The sequence below is a fragment of the Molothrus aeneus genome, chromosome 2 (assembly GCF_037042795.1).
Source record: "Molothrus aeneus isolate 106 chromosome 2, BPBGC_Maene_1.0, whole genome shotgun sequence".
NCBI classification, from domain to species: domain Eukaryota; kingdom Metazoa; phylum Chordata; class Aves; order Passeriformes; family Icteridae; genus Molothrus; species Molothrus aeneus.
Window position 1 is genome coordinate 48,513,237 of NC_089647.1, and position 16,661 is coordinate 48,529,897.

Genomic DNA, 16,661 nt, shown 5'->3' on the forward strand with positions numbered 1-16,661 from the left:
TGAGAATTTATTGAGCATTAAGGATATTGTCATAAAGTGAATTTCAGTTTGTTTTAGCTACATCTATGTTCATACTCATGGTTGGGTAGGGGAATTATAAAACTAAATTCTTGATATGCTTTGAAATATAATTAAAACTTGGCTTTAATGCTACAAGTTTGATCTGATGCTTTTTTAACAGAAATAATATAGAGTAGAAAATGTTGCCATGCTCAAATTTCTATGTGCCTCTGTGTGTGATTTTTATTTTCAGTGTGTGTCTATATTTGTACTGAGATAAATTTAATGATTATCCATTTGCTGGAATTGCCTGAACCAGGAAGAGTGGGTAGCTGTGTGGTTGGAATATCTAAAGTATCTGATTAGACATGCTAGTGTCCTGCTAATAAAAAGATACTGCAGTGAAATGAATAATTTTGACTTAGTGTGTTAAAAACATGCTGTAATATATTAAATTCGAAGTGCAGTAAAGGCTAGCACAACAATACTTCATTGTATTTTGGTGACTGTTTTGAAATGCTTTTCATGTACTGTTTAATGTTCTTTGGTGCATTTAATATCAACATTGATGCATTTAATACCTGAGTTAGTTCCATGATATTTTTCTAGTTTTCAGATGAAAGTGAAATTTTAATTTTTCCTTTTGTTTTCAGAACTTGTAAAAGTTCTTTTTCACTTGTAAAATATCAAATACGGTTATTTACCAGGAAAGTTTTGATGCCAGTATAAGCATTGCATTCAAGACACAGTGCATGCTTTCAGCATGTTTGCATTTGTCCATCTGGAATTTTTCCTATTTTTTGCTCTTAAATGCTAGTTCTCTGCACTTGGGTATTCTCTTGAATAACAAGACTACATGGGAGAATTTTGATGGTTTGTGATAGAGCAGAGCAGGGAAGAGAGGTGTCTGAGGGGTAGCTGAACGCTGTTCTTTCAAGTGTTTATTTGCTTTTATTTCTCAATACCAGAATAAATAAGTAAAACTTTGTGTAAATTGACATACTAAATTAAGTAAAATTCCCTGATGCAAAACTTTTGCTGCCTGCAATGGCACCTCAGACTATCACATACAGTCCAAGTACTAATCTTGAGACAAATATTCATTAGCAATTCAGAGCTATGTAAACATTTATTTCTTTCAGGAAGCAAAACTGAGATCAAATAGTAACCTTTTAGAAAATGAGTTTTTGTGTGCTTTTTCACTTCTGTCTAATTTCTTCATGTAATCATTATAGCTTAGTTGTTGATTTGTTCTCCTGTGGTTGTTATCCATCCCTGTGCCAAGTGTAGGAAATGTGAGAGCTCTGAGACATAAACTAGAATAGGACAAGAAATAGTGTACAGATGTTACCTTTGATTAGGTAGTAAGAAAAAAGAAAGATTGCAGTAAGGGTGATCAAATATGGGAATAGATAGCGCAGAAATACTGCAAAATCTTCATCCTTGTAAATATTTAAAATGCAACTAGAAGTTTGCCTAAAGCAAAACCTGATCTTGCTTTAAGTAGGCAGTTCAACTGTGTGACCTAAAGTTATCACTGCCAACCTACATTATTCTGTAAGTCTTTGAACTTCCCAGTCTACCTTTCTGCCATTTACTGAAACTCTGTGAGCATCCTCCTTATTTCCTCTTCAAGGCCTTCTCAGACAAAGCACTATTGAGGTGGCTGGAAACGTGTTAAGGAAATTTTTATTGCTGTTGGTCATAATTTCTCCTGACTTAAGAGAGAAGGGACATCAAACTTACCTTTAAGACAAGTTACTTTTCTGAAGAGCTAAAGCATAAAACACAGCTCCTCTGGTTTTCTCCTTCAGCAGTGGTGTACAGTGAAATAAAATACATAACCTTCCCTGTTCGTATGTAGAAAAGTGGGTGAATGCTGTTTTGTGTCTATTGGAGTATAATCTTCATTTGCTGCAGATGAATGCAAGATTATGTAGATCAAGTGCCACAGCAGATTTTCTAAAAGGAAATGTTTTTTAAACTTCTTTAATCTGTCATAATTCAATAGAGTTATACTCCTGCAAGTTAATACTTCTGCCTCAGGTTATTTGACTTTTGGCTGAATTATTAGTAGTTTACTCAATGTTTTTTGATGGGAGCTTTAGCCAGAACTTGAAGACTTAGATAGTATTAGGAGACCAGAACAGTCAGGGTGAAAGAAATTCCACAGTACAGTTTTTGTTTTCCCCTGAGTCACAAGAGATTCAAATATGGGAAGTTTGTGTCTGCTGATAGCATTGCTTGAATCCTGTAAATTATATCTGATTTCTGTCTTTTATAATTTTTTTGTCTGAACATGTGAATTCAGCTGTGACAGCTAGGAGCCCTGAAAATGATGGTATTCTTCTGAGACTACACACTGCAGATAGCCCAGTCATGCTGTTCATAAGTTATATGGTAGATTGAAAAGTAATAAAAGTATTTTATGTAATTGATCTGTAGCAATGATCTACCTTTTACTTCCTGTGTCTACATTGAATTTGCAGTGGTGGTTTTTGATTTCTAACACACTGATGTGTTAGCAGAATGGATGCTGACTTGTTAATGCAGTCTGGAATCTTCCTTGCTCAATATTCAAATGGAAATAAATAATGTAAAATTTTCACTTAATCCATTTTTCTTTTGTGACTTGCAGACAGATGCCAGCAGTAAAGCTATATTCTCAAAAGTGATGGTTATAACAAGTAAGTCACTGAAAGTATTTACAGTGTCTAAAAATTACAGTAGAACTATATTGCTTTCTTGCTTTAAAAATAATTTGGGGTAAGTTTATAAAAAAAGCATTTTGCAGCAGATAAAATCTAAAGCAAATCATGATAAATGTGATGCAGCAATATGCTTTTAAGAATGAAGGCAACTCTAAGCAGAATTACTTTCTTGCTGTAAGAAGACATCAGTCATGAAGCCTATCACATAGCGTTTTGGCTGTGTTGTGGACTAATTCAAGATCTAGATGATCTGGGGTGTTAATGTCTATTTTAACATTGATTATAGAGTATATATTCGTAGATGTCAACTAAACTAGTAAACTATGTACTAACCTCTCTTCTGAGGTTTTAGTGTTGTAAATGTCATTGGAATGCAAGAGAGTTTGGATTTCACTAGCAAGGAAAGCACTTCAAAAACTGAACAAGTTCTGTGTAAACTGAACTATTGACAAAGAAATACCCACCGACCCAAAAGCAACACTTTTTGTTCCCCAGGCCCACCATGCCAATAGCATTAAAACTAGTAGGAAGAAAAACTTGCTTTACAATTCTGAAAATTTGTGTTTTGAAATCCACCTTTAAAAAAAATGCCATCGGTTCTGGCAAAAAAATAAACTACATAAGACTGCACATTTTTGAAAAAATACAGAGGAAAAAAATGAACTGTGCTGTTTCATTGGCCATGATACTAATCTACTTTTCATTAGTTTGTATTTTTTCTCATACTTTTAGTTCTCGGTTTATTTTTTAAAAAAGTCAATACAGCAAAACAAAATCATAATAGAACTTGTTTTGAACCAACCATCCTGTAGTGCTACACCATATTCGGTACTAGGTTTGCTTAACACTGTCTGGACCAAAAAATGTGAAGCATCTTAAATAGTAGACTAGTCCTTTGCCAATAAATTGCCTTGCTATAATGTAAAACATAAATATAAAATGAGGATGTAGTTGAAGAAATGCATTTTAAATGCGCTTTTTTTTTGATGTTTTAAGCTGTTGTAAATCTTATGTTTCCTTTATGCATTTTAAATGCTGTTTTTTGTTTTTGAATGTTTGTTGTAAAGCTTATGTTTACTTAAAAGGTAATTTAGCAAAAATACCCTTTTTGATGTTTTTCACACTTGTTGCATTGGGTGAAATGCAGAGTGTACAGAGTATATTTTCTTGTGGAGTTCAGGCTTTACAGTATAAGGTCAGTTTCAGCTGTTAGTAATATTACTAGCAAGAGCAACTAGACCTGCTGAAAAATGAATGTGAAGGGTTGGGAAAACAATTAGCCAAAGGAAATTTGTATAAATTTGTGTCCTCATAGATATGTCTGCTTATTTTGAGGTGTTTTATGGTTTGGGTTTTTTTGTAATTTTTCTTTTTGTTTGTTTGGTTTGGGTTTTGTGTGGTTTGTATGATGTTCCAAACTTGTGCAATTTACAGTTCATAAATAGTGATTTTTTTGTTGTTGTTGTTATTTAAAGGAAACCTTCCTGATCCAGGGAAAGCTCAAGATTTCATGAAAAAGTTCACACAAGTTCTAGAAGATGATGAAAAAATAAGAAGTCAGTTAGAAATGCTTGTTAGCCCAACATGTTCTTGCAAACAGGCTGAAGGATGTGTGGTAAGAATTGCTCTTAAAGTGTGAATATTTTTGGAATAGAATTGATTAGAAATTTAATCACAACTTATATTTCAGAGGGAAATAACAAAGAAGTTGGGCAATCCAAAGCAACCAACAAATCCTTTCCTGGAAATGATAAAGTTTCTTCTTGAGAGAATTGCTCCTGTGCACATTGATACTGAATCCATCAGGTATTTTTTTGTGTGTGTTGTTGGCCATAGATCACAGAGTTTGAAACTGAGGTTTCTTACTTCATCTTTAAGCACAAGCAGTAATAGGCTGGGTGGATGTGGATTAAAGCTTGGTGACCTGCAATATTTTCTTCTGTTTCACTTCGTGTAGGGGTTTTTTTGTCCTTGTCCAGAACATAGTCACAGAAACAATTGCATTGTCATTCAGCATAGCTGGGATGACCTGTCAGTAAAAGTGGATGTGTTGCTGACAAACAAAGTATGGTTTGTGACCAGCTGACTTGTTTTAAAACAAATTTCTGTCCAAACTATTCAGCTGAAACTTTCCACCCAGAATATTAGCTCATAGTGACATAAACAGTAGTGTAACTGAGGAAGTAGAGGTTATGATGATGAGGCAGCAAGACTTCAAGGAAGAGTGAGCCAATGAAGTTATGATGGGGGGGGAATTGCTGAAATTATTTTTGCTGAAATGATTATTTAACTAACAGCAGTATTTGACATAAGCCTTACTGTCAAGAAAAATATGCAGAAGATAGGTCTTATAAATTTATCATTGGCTCTTAGCAGAATGTTAAATGGTTATTATTTTTCCTCTTGGTTAGAGACTAACTATTATAAACAGTTATTTTCCCTCAATTATTAAGACTCTGTAGTGGGTTGTAACCTCAGCATAGTTCTTATTGAGTTTGTTGCTTGTAATGCTCAAATTGTTTTCTTATTTTGGTCATCCTTCCAGAATAATTTGTATATAGTTCTTAATTCATGATGGATGAATGTTTTTTAGTGTAATGCTTCAGAATGCTTTAATTTGGATTGGAGATGAGGGCAACCAGATTATGTATGTAGTTGACATATTTGGTTTATAGTAGGCTTATGTTTTAAATAAGTTGCTTTAATAAGATTGTTTTCACAAGTTTAAGATGTAATCATACATGGTGGAATTGCAATAACTACAAGGCCATGTTTTGTTTTCCTCTTCAGTGCCCTTATCAAGCAAGTGAACAAGTCTATAGATGGAACAGCTGATGATGAAGATGAGGGTGTACCTACTGACCAGGCAATCAGAGCAGGTCTTGAATTGCTGAAGGCAAGTATAGTCCTGGTGGCCAGTGAGCATGGGAAACTTTCCAAAGAACTTCGTTAAAATAAATTTTTAATTAGCACTTACTGCTTTTAGTCAAAAGCATGTGGTGCCTACCTGGAAGAAACTGGTTTGGTTTTTTGTGCTTTATGCTCATCTTGGCACATCAGTTAGGCTATTTTAAAAATGATTTAGAAACTTTTCTGTAAGCCAAAAGTAGTTGCGTGTGAGACAGTAGCAGTGGAGTTTTGGTTATTAGAGCATGAATTCAGCAATTTGTAGACATGGTGCTGTTGTACATCAGTGCAGCACTGTGGTTCCTTTGTGTTCCACCTAAGCTGGGTTCTTACCTATTTCAACTATGAGTAATCTTGAAACTGGGCTAACATAGGAAAGACTGTCAAGTAGTCCAGGTGGGACTTGACTTCAGAGGCCTTAAAATCTAAAGGACTCCCATACTGAAGTTTTCAGAGTATTTTAGGTGAACTAAGGACTGAGTAGATTCACCTGATAGGGTGAATCTCTTTATCCAGGTGTGAACTTTTAGATAAAAGTGCAGATACCCAGTAGCAGAAGAATGCATCTGAGTAAGAAAGAATGAATCATTTTGTGAAGGAGTATATGCTTGAATGAAGGCTTCCAAGTCAGTATTTACATATTTGTATGAACTGGCATGACACATTTAAGGAAGAGGAGTAAGACTGCTCTAAACAAAGAGGTCTATACATCATCAGAATAATATAGGGGAGAACTGTATTATAGAAGTCCAGCATTGGGAATACCATGCAATGAAGTGGGAAGGAGGGTAACTTAATTAAAATAGAAAACTGCATATGAAGAAGTTTGTAGATTTTGAGGATTGTTTCTCTGCCACGAGTCAGAATATTATGTGGAACAATGCTAATAATCAACAGCCACTTAAAAATGAAGAGAAGACCACATTTCAGGGAGGATCAATTGAGGGTTTCTTTATTTTTTTTTAACATGGGAGGACTGTCATACCTGAAAACATCCAAGTCCAAGAATCTGTAGGAGAGGTAGAGAATCTGTTAAGTTAATGTGGAAAACTTGAGGGACTAGAGGCCCTGTTGAGTACGTCTGTGTTGCTATTTTAGAGATAGGAATTTCACTTCAGAGCAGAATCAACTCTTCCCCTGAGGAAACAAACATGAAGTCTGGAGGCACACGAGCTGGTTTACTTTCAGAGGAACAATATTGAGATGGGCTACAGAAGCACATGTTGTGTTGCATTGCCTAAAGTGGATTTAGTCATTCTATAAAAATACTCTGAAGTAAAACTCCTGAAACATGAATGTTCCTTTGTTAGCATCAGTTGGGTTTCTCCTAAGACCTGCTCCTGCTGTAACCCAGTACTTGCTAATGTAGGTGTAGTCACTGAGAAGTACATGGTCAGAATAGTAGGAGAAGAAACTGAGACTGGGGAAATAAATTAAATCTAATGAGGTCATGTATAAAGACAGAACTTTGGGAGCTACTTAAAAAAAAAGAAGAGAAATGTGGATCATGAATCAAAACCAGGGAGAGTATTATAAATGTTCCAGTATGGCAGTGGAAAATGACTCTTGATGAAGTGTCCTAGTATAAGTGGACCTTTAAAAAATGTTAACGTGGCTTTCATCATGTTTTGGCAGGTACTTTCGTTTACGCACCCTATCTCATTTCATTCAGCTGAAACTTTTGAATCTCTCCTTGCTTGCTTGAAAATGGATGATGAAAAAGTGGCAGAAGCTGCATTACAAATTTTCAAAAATACAGGAAGTAAAATTGAAGAAGACTTTCCTCACATACGATCGTAAGTTGTTTATCTTACTCTGAGCAGTGACCTTTACTGTATAGGATTTTGGAAGTTCTCACTCTTCCTTTCATCTACTGTAGCATTCTTTTGGAAGAAAGTATTATTTCCAAAAAGAGATTTTGAAAAACTAAATTGTAATGCTTTTTGAAGAATGGAAGGGAAATGAATATACCCTAAGTAATGACAGGTGGTATGTCACTGATACTGCTATAATTTATATTGTTGCCCTTTAGAATTACTTATTCTTTCCTAAGTTATATATATATATACATATACATATATATATATATGCAGTGTAAAAACATTCCTTGCAATTTAATGGTGATATGTAGGCCAAAATATTTCCGAAAGAACATTTAGTACCTGTGCAGATATCAATGCCTTTTTTAGCACATAATATTTTATCAACAAGAACTAGGATTTTTTTGCTTGCAAGTTATGTAAATAATTTTTTGTTCTTGTTTTTGAAGAAATGACCCAAACAAAAGCAATTAGTGCTTTTGCAGAAGTGTCATTTTATATGTATATCTGTATTTCTTTGTTAGTTTGATGTTTTGGAAAATTTTCAATTTGTGAAATTACTTATCTCTTGGTCTGTTTGTCTATTTGTTTTGTTACACAACTATTTAGTGCTTTGCTTCCAGTGTTGCACCATAAAGCTAAAAAGGGACCCCCTCGTCAAGCCAAGTATGCTATTCACTGCATCCATGCAATATTTTCCAGCAAAGAAACGCAGTTTGCACAGATATTTGAGGTAATATTAAATACTTAAGTTACTTTTACTGATCTTTTATATTGTATATGTAAACTAAGGGATGTAGTTGCAAGTTGTAGCAGATTAGGGAAATATTCCTAAATATTCCTAAAAATTCCTTTTGTTCTTGCACGATTTTGGCCTGAAGAATGATAGTAGAGGGTGTTCTTGTATCTTGTGATTCATCATGTTTTAGGTTGTGTATTTTAAGAGCTGGTAGAATAAAACCAAGTGTTAGGCTGTGTACTAGAACCATGAAGTATTTATAGAAAGGGGAACCATATGCTACTCCTTACCCCTGTTGAAAATGGTCAAACATATTTAAATGGTTGCAGAATTTTAGGAAAACTGAATTGTGGTACAGACTAAATGAATTTTATAGCTGTAACTGCAAATGTACCTTTTAATTAGTGGCCCTCAGCCTCTTATCTTGAAGGCTGAATCATAGTCCATTACTGGAATTGCTAGCTTGAGATCTTGTTCTCCCACAAGAAAGTAGGCTTTTTAATCCATTGTTTCCTAAATGGTCATGCTTGAGCTGTCACTTTTTGAACTATCCAGAGGTGATAAATATTTTGTCTGTCATCTTGACCTTTCCTCTGACTTGAGAAAGACTTGATGGGCTAGTGAATGTATCTTTAAAATCAAATAATCACTGGTTCTTTTGAAATTGTATTTCTGAAGTAGACATGGACAACTTGGTACGAAGCTATCATTACCAATCCTTCAGTAAGACACAGATTATATCAGTAATAGTTGCATTTGTTGTCTTTTTTTTTAGCCACTGCATAAAAGTCTGGATCCAAGCAATTTTGAGCACCTCATTACACCATTGGTTACTATTGGCCATATAGCCATGCTTGCACCTGATCAGTTTGCTGCCCCTTTGAAATCTTTGGTTGCTACTTTTATTGTTAAAGATTTGCTAATGAACGATAGGGTGAGTATCTTTAAAGCCTTCTATTAAGAGTATGCTTTTTCTGCAGTATCATACTCAGCAAGTGCTTGGGAAAATATTTGGCATGCTGGTTCTGCTTTCTGTATATGGCTGTCTTTTGATTTCCTCATGTAGTTTGACTCTATTCAAAACCCATGGTACAGGAAAGGAGAGTTCTACTAATTTGGGAATCTTACAAAAGTGATGAGCTGCATAGCATAGCATTTCATCACTTGTGACTTGGCTTTCATTAAAAAGGGGAAAATTGTTATGACTTCCTTCTATTTCTTATCTTGAGTGAGTTGTGATTTTTTAGGAAGTATATTACATTTGAAATTAAAATACACTATTTAAATGGAAGACTGAAATTCATTTTTTTAACAATTTTGTATTGATTCTAAAGTGATTATGAAGTCAACAAATTAACTCGTGCATTGTTTGAAATTGCTTAGGAAAAGATACTGTCTAAAACAGTAAAATGTGTATGAGGTTCCAATCTACTGGATATGGAAAAACTGTTATTTTCAAATCAATGGCTATTATGCCCTAAAGGAATGGATTTCAGGTAACAACAACAACCAATGCCTTTATTAATCTTGAATTTGCTGATACTTGGATAGTGAGGTATCTCACTTCTGTAGTGGTTACTTCTGTAAGGTACTGGAGACATAAAGCTGACCAGGGAATGCTGCTGTATTGTTTCCAGAAGCAAGCAGAAAGAGAAGTTTCAAGTTTCACTGAAGAGTAACTGTACTGTAACAAATGTAACATTTTGTTTAGCTTCCAGGAAAAAAGACAACAAAACTTTGGGTCCCAGATGAAGAAGTGTCTCCTGAAACCCTTGTTAAAGTGAGTAGCATGTGCTATGTTTTCCTGTCTCTTATGTTTATAATACTTAATAAGGATTTGCTCTTGGGAACATATTTTTAAATTATTATTTTATGCATAAATTTACATACACACTTCATAAAGTTTTTTTATAAGCTCTTTATAGGTGTAGTTTTGTTTTCTGACACTTGACTGTGATGATAGCTGGATTACTTTAAGTAAAATTATTTTTTCCCCTCCTCTTCAATATAGGAGTTAAATGCTATAGAAATTTTGTTAAAAATCTTTTCTTTGTCTGTTGAATTTTTATGCTGTTCCTAGAAACTTTCAGTGTTGTTTTGGAAGAAGAAAAATGGGGTTTGGATTTGTCAGTTTCTTCAAATGAATAAATCTGTTAGAGTGTTTATTTTTCTGTGTTTGCAATGTGTATTAGAGAAAAACCTGGATTTAAGGAATAAACATCACTTTAAAATAGTGGGGGGTTTGTTTTGGTACTGTACTTGAAAATGTCATCTCAAGCTTTTTCTTATTTTGGAGAAAGTGTATCACATTTTCTGTACTCTGTAAGAGATACTGTCAATCAATTTTCAATGAATTAGAAATAGACTCATGATGTGGAAAATATATTCTATATCTGTATTTGGTTTTTAAAAGCCCTTCAGAACAGGGATAGATTTTTGCTTTCACTTCTTTCAGAATGAGATGCTTGTCTTTTATAGTATGCTCTAGTTATATCAGTTGTTTAGTTTCTAATATCTTCTGAGTAGAGTGGCTCTGGTTTTAAAAAGTTCTTTGCCTTCTCTCAAAATTGTTAAACAGTTCCTAGCAGACCTTCTTTTCTGCTAGGTTATAAGTATTTTGGTTTGCAGTTTGGTACACATTACTGGAAAGGCTTGGCTTTTTTTGAATTTGATTTGTTGCTTTTAGTTTTTTGACTCCACAAAGGATAGTTTTCATGTTTGTGCAACTCCATAGTTGCACAGTATACTCCAAAAATGGTTTAAAGAATGCACCTTTGTATTAAATTAATGAAGTGCTAATTTTAAATAGACATGATTTCACTTGAGTGATTATACATGTAACTTGAAGTAGTAAGTATTAATTGTTTTTCTTAATTATTATAAATGATTTGTGAAGCTGTAATAACTCTCTAAAATGTACTTTTATATTGATAAAACTTCTCATACATCTGTCTATTTGGAAAGGAATTAACCTGCAGAAATTCTTAAGGCAATTTACAGTTGAAGCCAAGCCTGAAAACTGTAAGAAGAATTTATTTGCAGGTGAAAACAGGCTATTGTGAAAATTGATTTGCAAATTTAATTAGCCTTTATTACTGCTGCAGAGCTTAAACTTAATGTATGCTCCAGACAATGCCATTAGTTTATAAATGATTTCTCTCTGATCGTGTACTTTTCTTCACTCTGGCTTTTCAAGCCTCTTTTTCCTTTTGTAACATTATTCTATATCTAGTGGGGATTTTCAAACTAGCGGGTTAGAGTATGAAAGTGGGAAGGAGTGCTGAAAACTAAATTTTAGTATTGTCCAGCCAGCAGATGTAGAATGACAGAGGATAACCTTAGTTTTGGGTGCTAAAACTTCTGTGAAAGGCTCTCTGCAGAGAAATGTTTCAGTACAGTATTAACTATGAATTGGATTAATGATTGTATGAGTTAGACTGGAATTCCTACGCTGGGCACTTGAGTTCTAAAACAATTGTCTCTCTTGGCAGTGACCTGTAATGAGTACTGTGCACCATGCAGGGGATTGAGACTTGTGTAGTAGCAGTGATATTTCTTGTTTCCTTCCATATCACTGGAATATGAGGTTTTTTATAAGGTTTCTCTAACTATGCTCAAAGTGGACTTTGTTTCATTTTTCACTACTGCACAAACTCACAGCCTTTGTGGCTCTGAAACCTCAGGCAGTAGAAACCTTAGCCAGCTGCTGCCATAATGGTGATGTAGTAGAAAGACAGTGTTGTGTTTGATATGGCTCTGTCTCATTTTCACTTTCTTATCTTTCCATGTTGTGTAAAATAATTTTTCATCTCGGAGGAGAATTCTAGGCTCGTGGAACACAAATTGAAACAAGAACTATGAATTGAAGCAGCATTAACTATGAATTGGATTAATGACTATATGAGTTAGACTGGAATTCCTACGCTGGACACTTGAGTTCTAAAGCATTTGTCTCTCTTGGCAGTGACCTGTAATGAGTACTGGGCACCATGCAGGGGACTTGTGTAGTAGTAGTAATGCCAGCAAAGAAATAGGGAAACTAGTGGGGTCAGACAAAAATTGTGAAGGAGGCGGGACTAGGACTTGACTACATGGAAGGAAAACTAGAATAGGTTTGGATAATAAAGCTGGGGAAAAGACATTATGGAGGGAATTACTAGATGAAAAGATTGAAATTGAAATTGGTCAAGGGACAAGGTAGCTGTGTCTGTTCTCTGGCCAAATGTGTCATTTATTTGAAGATCAAGGAGAGCTTCATATTTCCATCTTCCCAACAAATGGGAGGCACTAACAGTTACAGGTCCTGGTTATGACATGAAGAAACTGAATTTGTGAGCTGTGAAAATATATGATGCCATTATTGTTATATTACAATTATTGTATTGGATTTGATGCTACTAAAATCTTCTGGTGGATACTTAAAGCTGTTCCAGTTGAAGACCCTTTGAAAGTGATGGCAAGACAAATTCTGCTCCTCAGACTCTATTTGCATTTTGAGTTCTGGAGTGACAGACATCCTACAGCTCACTGGTGTTACTCAATAAGGTGGAGCAAGTGGACTACAGTCCTCAAAACTAAACTCACATAGAAGTGATAGTCCTAGAACTGGGATCTGATAGGACTATTTTGATCAGTTCGTTGCAAGGAGTAGATCAATTATGCTATGATAAATTTAATTTGTTCATATTGTGAATGTTTATATAAAAGTTACTAGAGTTGCTTTTCCCACTAATGAGAATATTTGAATTTACCATGTACAAAAAGTGTAAGTTTTCTAAAGCTTTTGGGTTTTGATCTTCAGAGTTCAGTATTTTGTTTTGGTTTTTTTTGGTTTCCTTTTTTTTTTCACCAAAGGATATCAATGTGAGTTAGATGAGCATTTTCATTTTCCTGTAAGAAGATACTCTTCTTTGTTTTCTTTATTGTCTCTGCTGTCATATGCAAGGAAAATGAAAGGATAAAGGGATTCAAATACTAAAACAAACTTGATCTCAAAATTGATGTTTTATTTTCTCTAAAGAAATGTGAAATTATTCGGTGTTTCATGATAGTTGCTGAATTCTGCATACTGGCAGAAGCTTGCCTCAAAACACTTGATGTTTCCATTGGCAAAACCCAAGTTATCCCTCCCCGACTTTGAGGCTTTTCTTTAAATAACTGTGAAAAAAGCATTCTTTACCAGGGTAAGTTATTGTAGTACAGTTTGCTAGCAGTCAAGATGTCTATTAAGTGTTTTTTCAAGTACATGTCTTAAATTTAACTCAGATATGACATAGATAAATAGAGAAAATATAGGGCACAGGAATTTAACGCCAAGGTCATGGGTTCAGTCGCCATATGGGTCATTCACTGGACTTGTTGATCCTTGTGGGTCCCTTCCGATGCAGAATATTCTGTGAATTCTAGGAATATGTAAAGATGAAAATGTGTTCTGCTTTTTGATCCAGTAACGTTTTCTTAGTAAGTATAAACTAACTGTTTAGCCTATTTCACAGTATTTAATGGATGTAAGCTCAATTAAGTAAATGTTTTCAAAGGACAAAATATGTGATTGCTTATAGAAGAAGCAGCTCAAACTTTAACTAAATGTATAATTTTTATTTGCTGTAATACATACTTGAGACTTTCAGTGAAAAGTTGCTGTCTAGTGAGAGTATGTCTGGTTATCTTTCATTATTTAAATGATGTTTTGCAGTCCTGACAGATTTATGTTTGTACCAGCAAAAAGCACTTGGGAAAAAAATACCATGTGATTAAATTAAGATAAAGATTATTTTAAAAATGAAGCTTATAATATGATTTGACTTTTTGGTATCAATTTTTTTTTTCAGATTCAGGCCATCAAGATGATGGTTCGATGGTTGCTAGGAATGAAGAACAACCACAGCAAGTCAGGTACTTCTACTCTGAGACTGCTAACAACAATATTACACAGTGATGGAGACTTAACAGAGCAGGGGAAAATAAGGTATGTACCAGATGGTAATATTTTCATGTCTGTGATGATGGAGTGAGGGGAGAGTTTTAATTGAAGTAGTGTGTAAACTACTCTGCTAGACTCCTTAAAAATTTATACATTTTATTTCATAAGATGTGATAGTAAGCTTGGCTGGTTCCTACTTAAGTTTGCTGAGTCTCAGGTTTTGTAACGTTGTACACACAGCTGAATTTTAGGTTTTATATTCTTGCTTTTATTTATTCCTTCAATAGGCTATTACTCATATTGCAGTAATAAACTGTGCAACTTCCTCCTTCCCACTGAAAATTGGTTTTAATTTTTTATGCAGCTTGTTGTTCCTGGTGTTCCAATTGCTGTGTATGCCAAATGCCAATAGGTGGGCTTTCTAATAAATAATAATAGTGTGTTGTATAAAGCAGGTGGAAATACTTAGTACACAAGACACTTCTGCTTGGAGGCAGGCTAATCTACCTTGAGGTCTCTAAAAGTGAAAGCAAGAAGGAAATGTGTAAACAGGATTAAATCTCAATAAATAATTTACCTTTTAGGTGACTGCTAGACAACTTGTTTTTCTGGGTATCTCCTTAATCCTCTGTGGTAGGAAAAGTGACAAGCTGTCAGCTGCTATTGCTTGCTAAACATTGAAAATTTATGTCTACAAAAGCCATTAAGGGCATGGGTAGATTGTGCCAGTATGTTTAAAAAGGTTCTGATTTTCAGGTAGAGTTAATGTTATACAGTAGTTATGCAGATAAAACCATATTGTGTGTGCAAAATTGCAAAATTGAGAGCTGTCTAGTATATTATATTTGTAGCAACTGTGTAATCTGTCCTAAAGTTCTTTGTAAACAATTGTTTTATAGTTCTGTAATGTGACCATTCATGGCAGCTGCCAGGGAGTTAAGTGGCAGTAATTTAGCCTTTCAGCACAACTACTTGGAGCTCATGGTTGGCTTATGCAGTAGTTAGAGAATAAATTAGTTCTGTAGACCCTGTGTGTTTTCATGCTTGGAGTGATGATTCCTTACTGTGCATGTTTCAGAAATTTAATTTTCCTACTCCTTTTCTACTCAAAAAGTAATTATATCAAGTAGAAACTTCATATAATGATGTGATCAGTTTTCCATTTTTAAATCAAGTTGATGGAGGGCTAGGGAGGGATCCTTTCAAAGTAGGGCAGTGGCATGTGATGTTGCTGTGGAGGTAACCCTTCAACCCCAGAGCTTGGAACTCTGCCTGGGGATGGATGTTGAGCCAATGGAGAGCTTATGGGCTAAGATTGAAGAGCAGTTTGCTCTGGATAACATCGTGGTGAGTGTCTGCTGTGGGGCCCCTGACCAGGAAGAAGAAGTGGAACAGCTGAAGACGATGTGTGCAGTCTTTGGCCCTCGTGGGGAAATTCAGCCGCTCTGATATCTGCTGCAAGGGCAGCACAGCAGTGCGTAACAATCCAGGGCAGCATCAATGACAACTTTTTGACACAACTGGTAGAGGACCTAATGAGGAGAGGCTCTCTGCTGGACCTCATATAGGCCAACAAGGAGGGGCTTACTGGGGATGTGAAGGTTGAAGACAGCTTTGGCTATAATGACCCTAAGATGGTGAAGTTCAAAATCCTGAGGGCAAGGAGGGGGCCAGAAGGCAAGATTGGACTGGACTTAAGAGAACAGTCTTGGGTCTCTACAAGCATGTGCTTGTAGGGTCCCTTTGGATAAGGCCTGAAGGGAAGAGGGGCCCAAGAAAGCTAATTGCCTAGTACTTAAAAATCCCCCCTCAATACTCCAGAGTGATCACAGCAGAAAAGCAGATGGATACTTCAGCAAACTGTACCTGGATAAGCAAGGTGCTCCTGGCAAAATTCAAACACAAAAAGAAGGATTGAGAGCAGCCCTGCAGAGTAGTACTTGGGGACACTGATGGATGAAAGGGTGAACATGAGCCAACAATATGTGCTTACATCCCAGAAAGCCAGCTATGTCCTGGGCTGCATCAAAAGAAGAGTGGCTAGCAGGTCAAGGGATTTGATTCTGCCTCTTTAGCTCACTCAGAGGGTGAGACCCTGCACAAGGTACTGCATCCAGCTCTGGGGCTCTCAGCACAGGAAACACATGGACCTGCTGGAACATGTTCAGAGAAGGGTCTCAAAAACACTCAGAGTGCTGGAGCACTTTTATGAGGAAAGGCTGAGTGATTTGGAGTTGTTCATCCTGGAGAAGAGAAGGGTCTGGGGTGACCTGGGGTGACCACAATAAGAAGGGTCTTATTGTGACCTGTCAGTACTTAAAGGAGCCTGTAGATAGAAGATTTTTTTTTGTGTTGAGGGTGATGAAACACTGAAACAGGATACTCAGGGAGGTAATAGCTGCCTCATCCCTAGAAACATTCAAGGTCACGTTGGACAGGCCTCCAAGTACTCCTCATTGCAGGGGGTTGGACTAGATGAGCTTTAACAATCCCTTCTGGTCCCAAATATTCTATGGTATGAGGTAATCAGAAGGAGGAAGTAGAGATGGGTAATCTGGCAG

At 35.7% G+C, this 16,661-nt stretch overlaps 1 protein-coding gene across 3 annotated transcripts in view; it reads left to right on the forward strand.

The window, feature by feature from the left end:
- Window positions 1–16,661, forward strand: part of PDS5B (PDS5 cohesin associated factor B) — a 99,721-nt gene that overhangs the window by 55,922 nt on the left and 27,138 nt on the right. For all 3 annotated transcript variants that reach the window (XM_066544896.1, XM_066544893.1, XM_066544895.1), the window contains exons 15-23: window positions 2,639–2,687; window positions 4,187–4,326; window positions 4,402–4,517; window positions 5,502–5,607; window positions 7,254–7,414; window positions 8,048–8,171; window positions 8,953–9,111; window positions 9,889–9,957; window positions 14,009–14,145. In XM_066544896.1, the coding sequence (XP_066400993.1) occupies window positions 2,639–2,687; window positions 4,187–4,326; window positions 4,402–4,517; window positions 5,502–5,607; window positions 7,254–7,414; window positions 8,048–8,171; window positions 8,953–9,111; window positions 9,889–9,957; window positions 14,009–14,145 (1,061 nt within the window). The remainder of the gene's footprint in view (window positions 1–2,638; window positions 2,688–4,186; window positions 4,327–4,401; window positions 4,518–5,501; window positions 5,608–7,253; window positions 7,415–8,047; window positions 8,172–8,952; window positions 9,112–9,888; window positions 9,958–14,008; window positions 14,146–16,661) is intronic.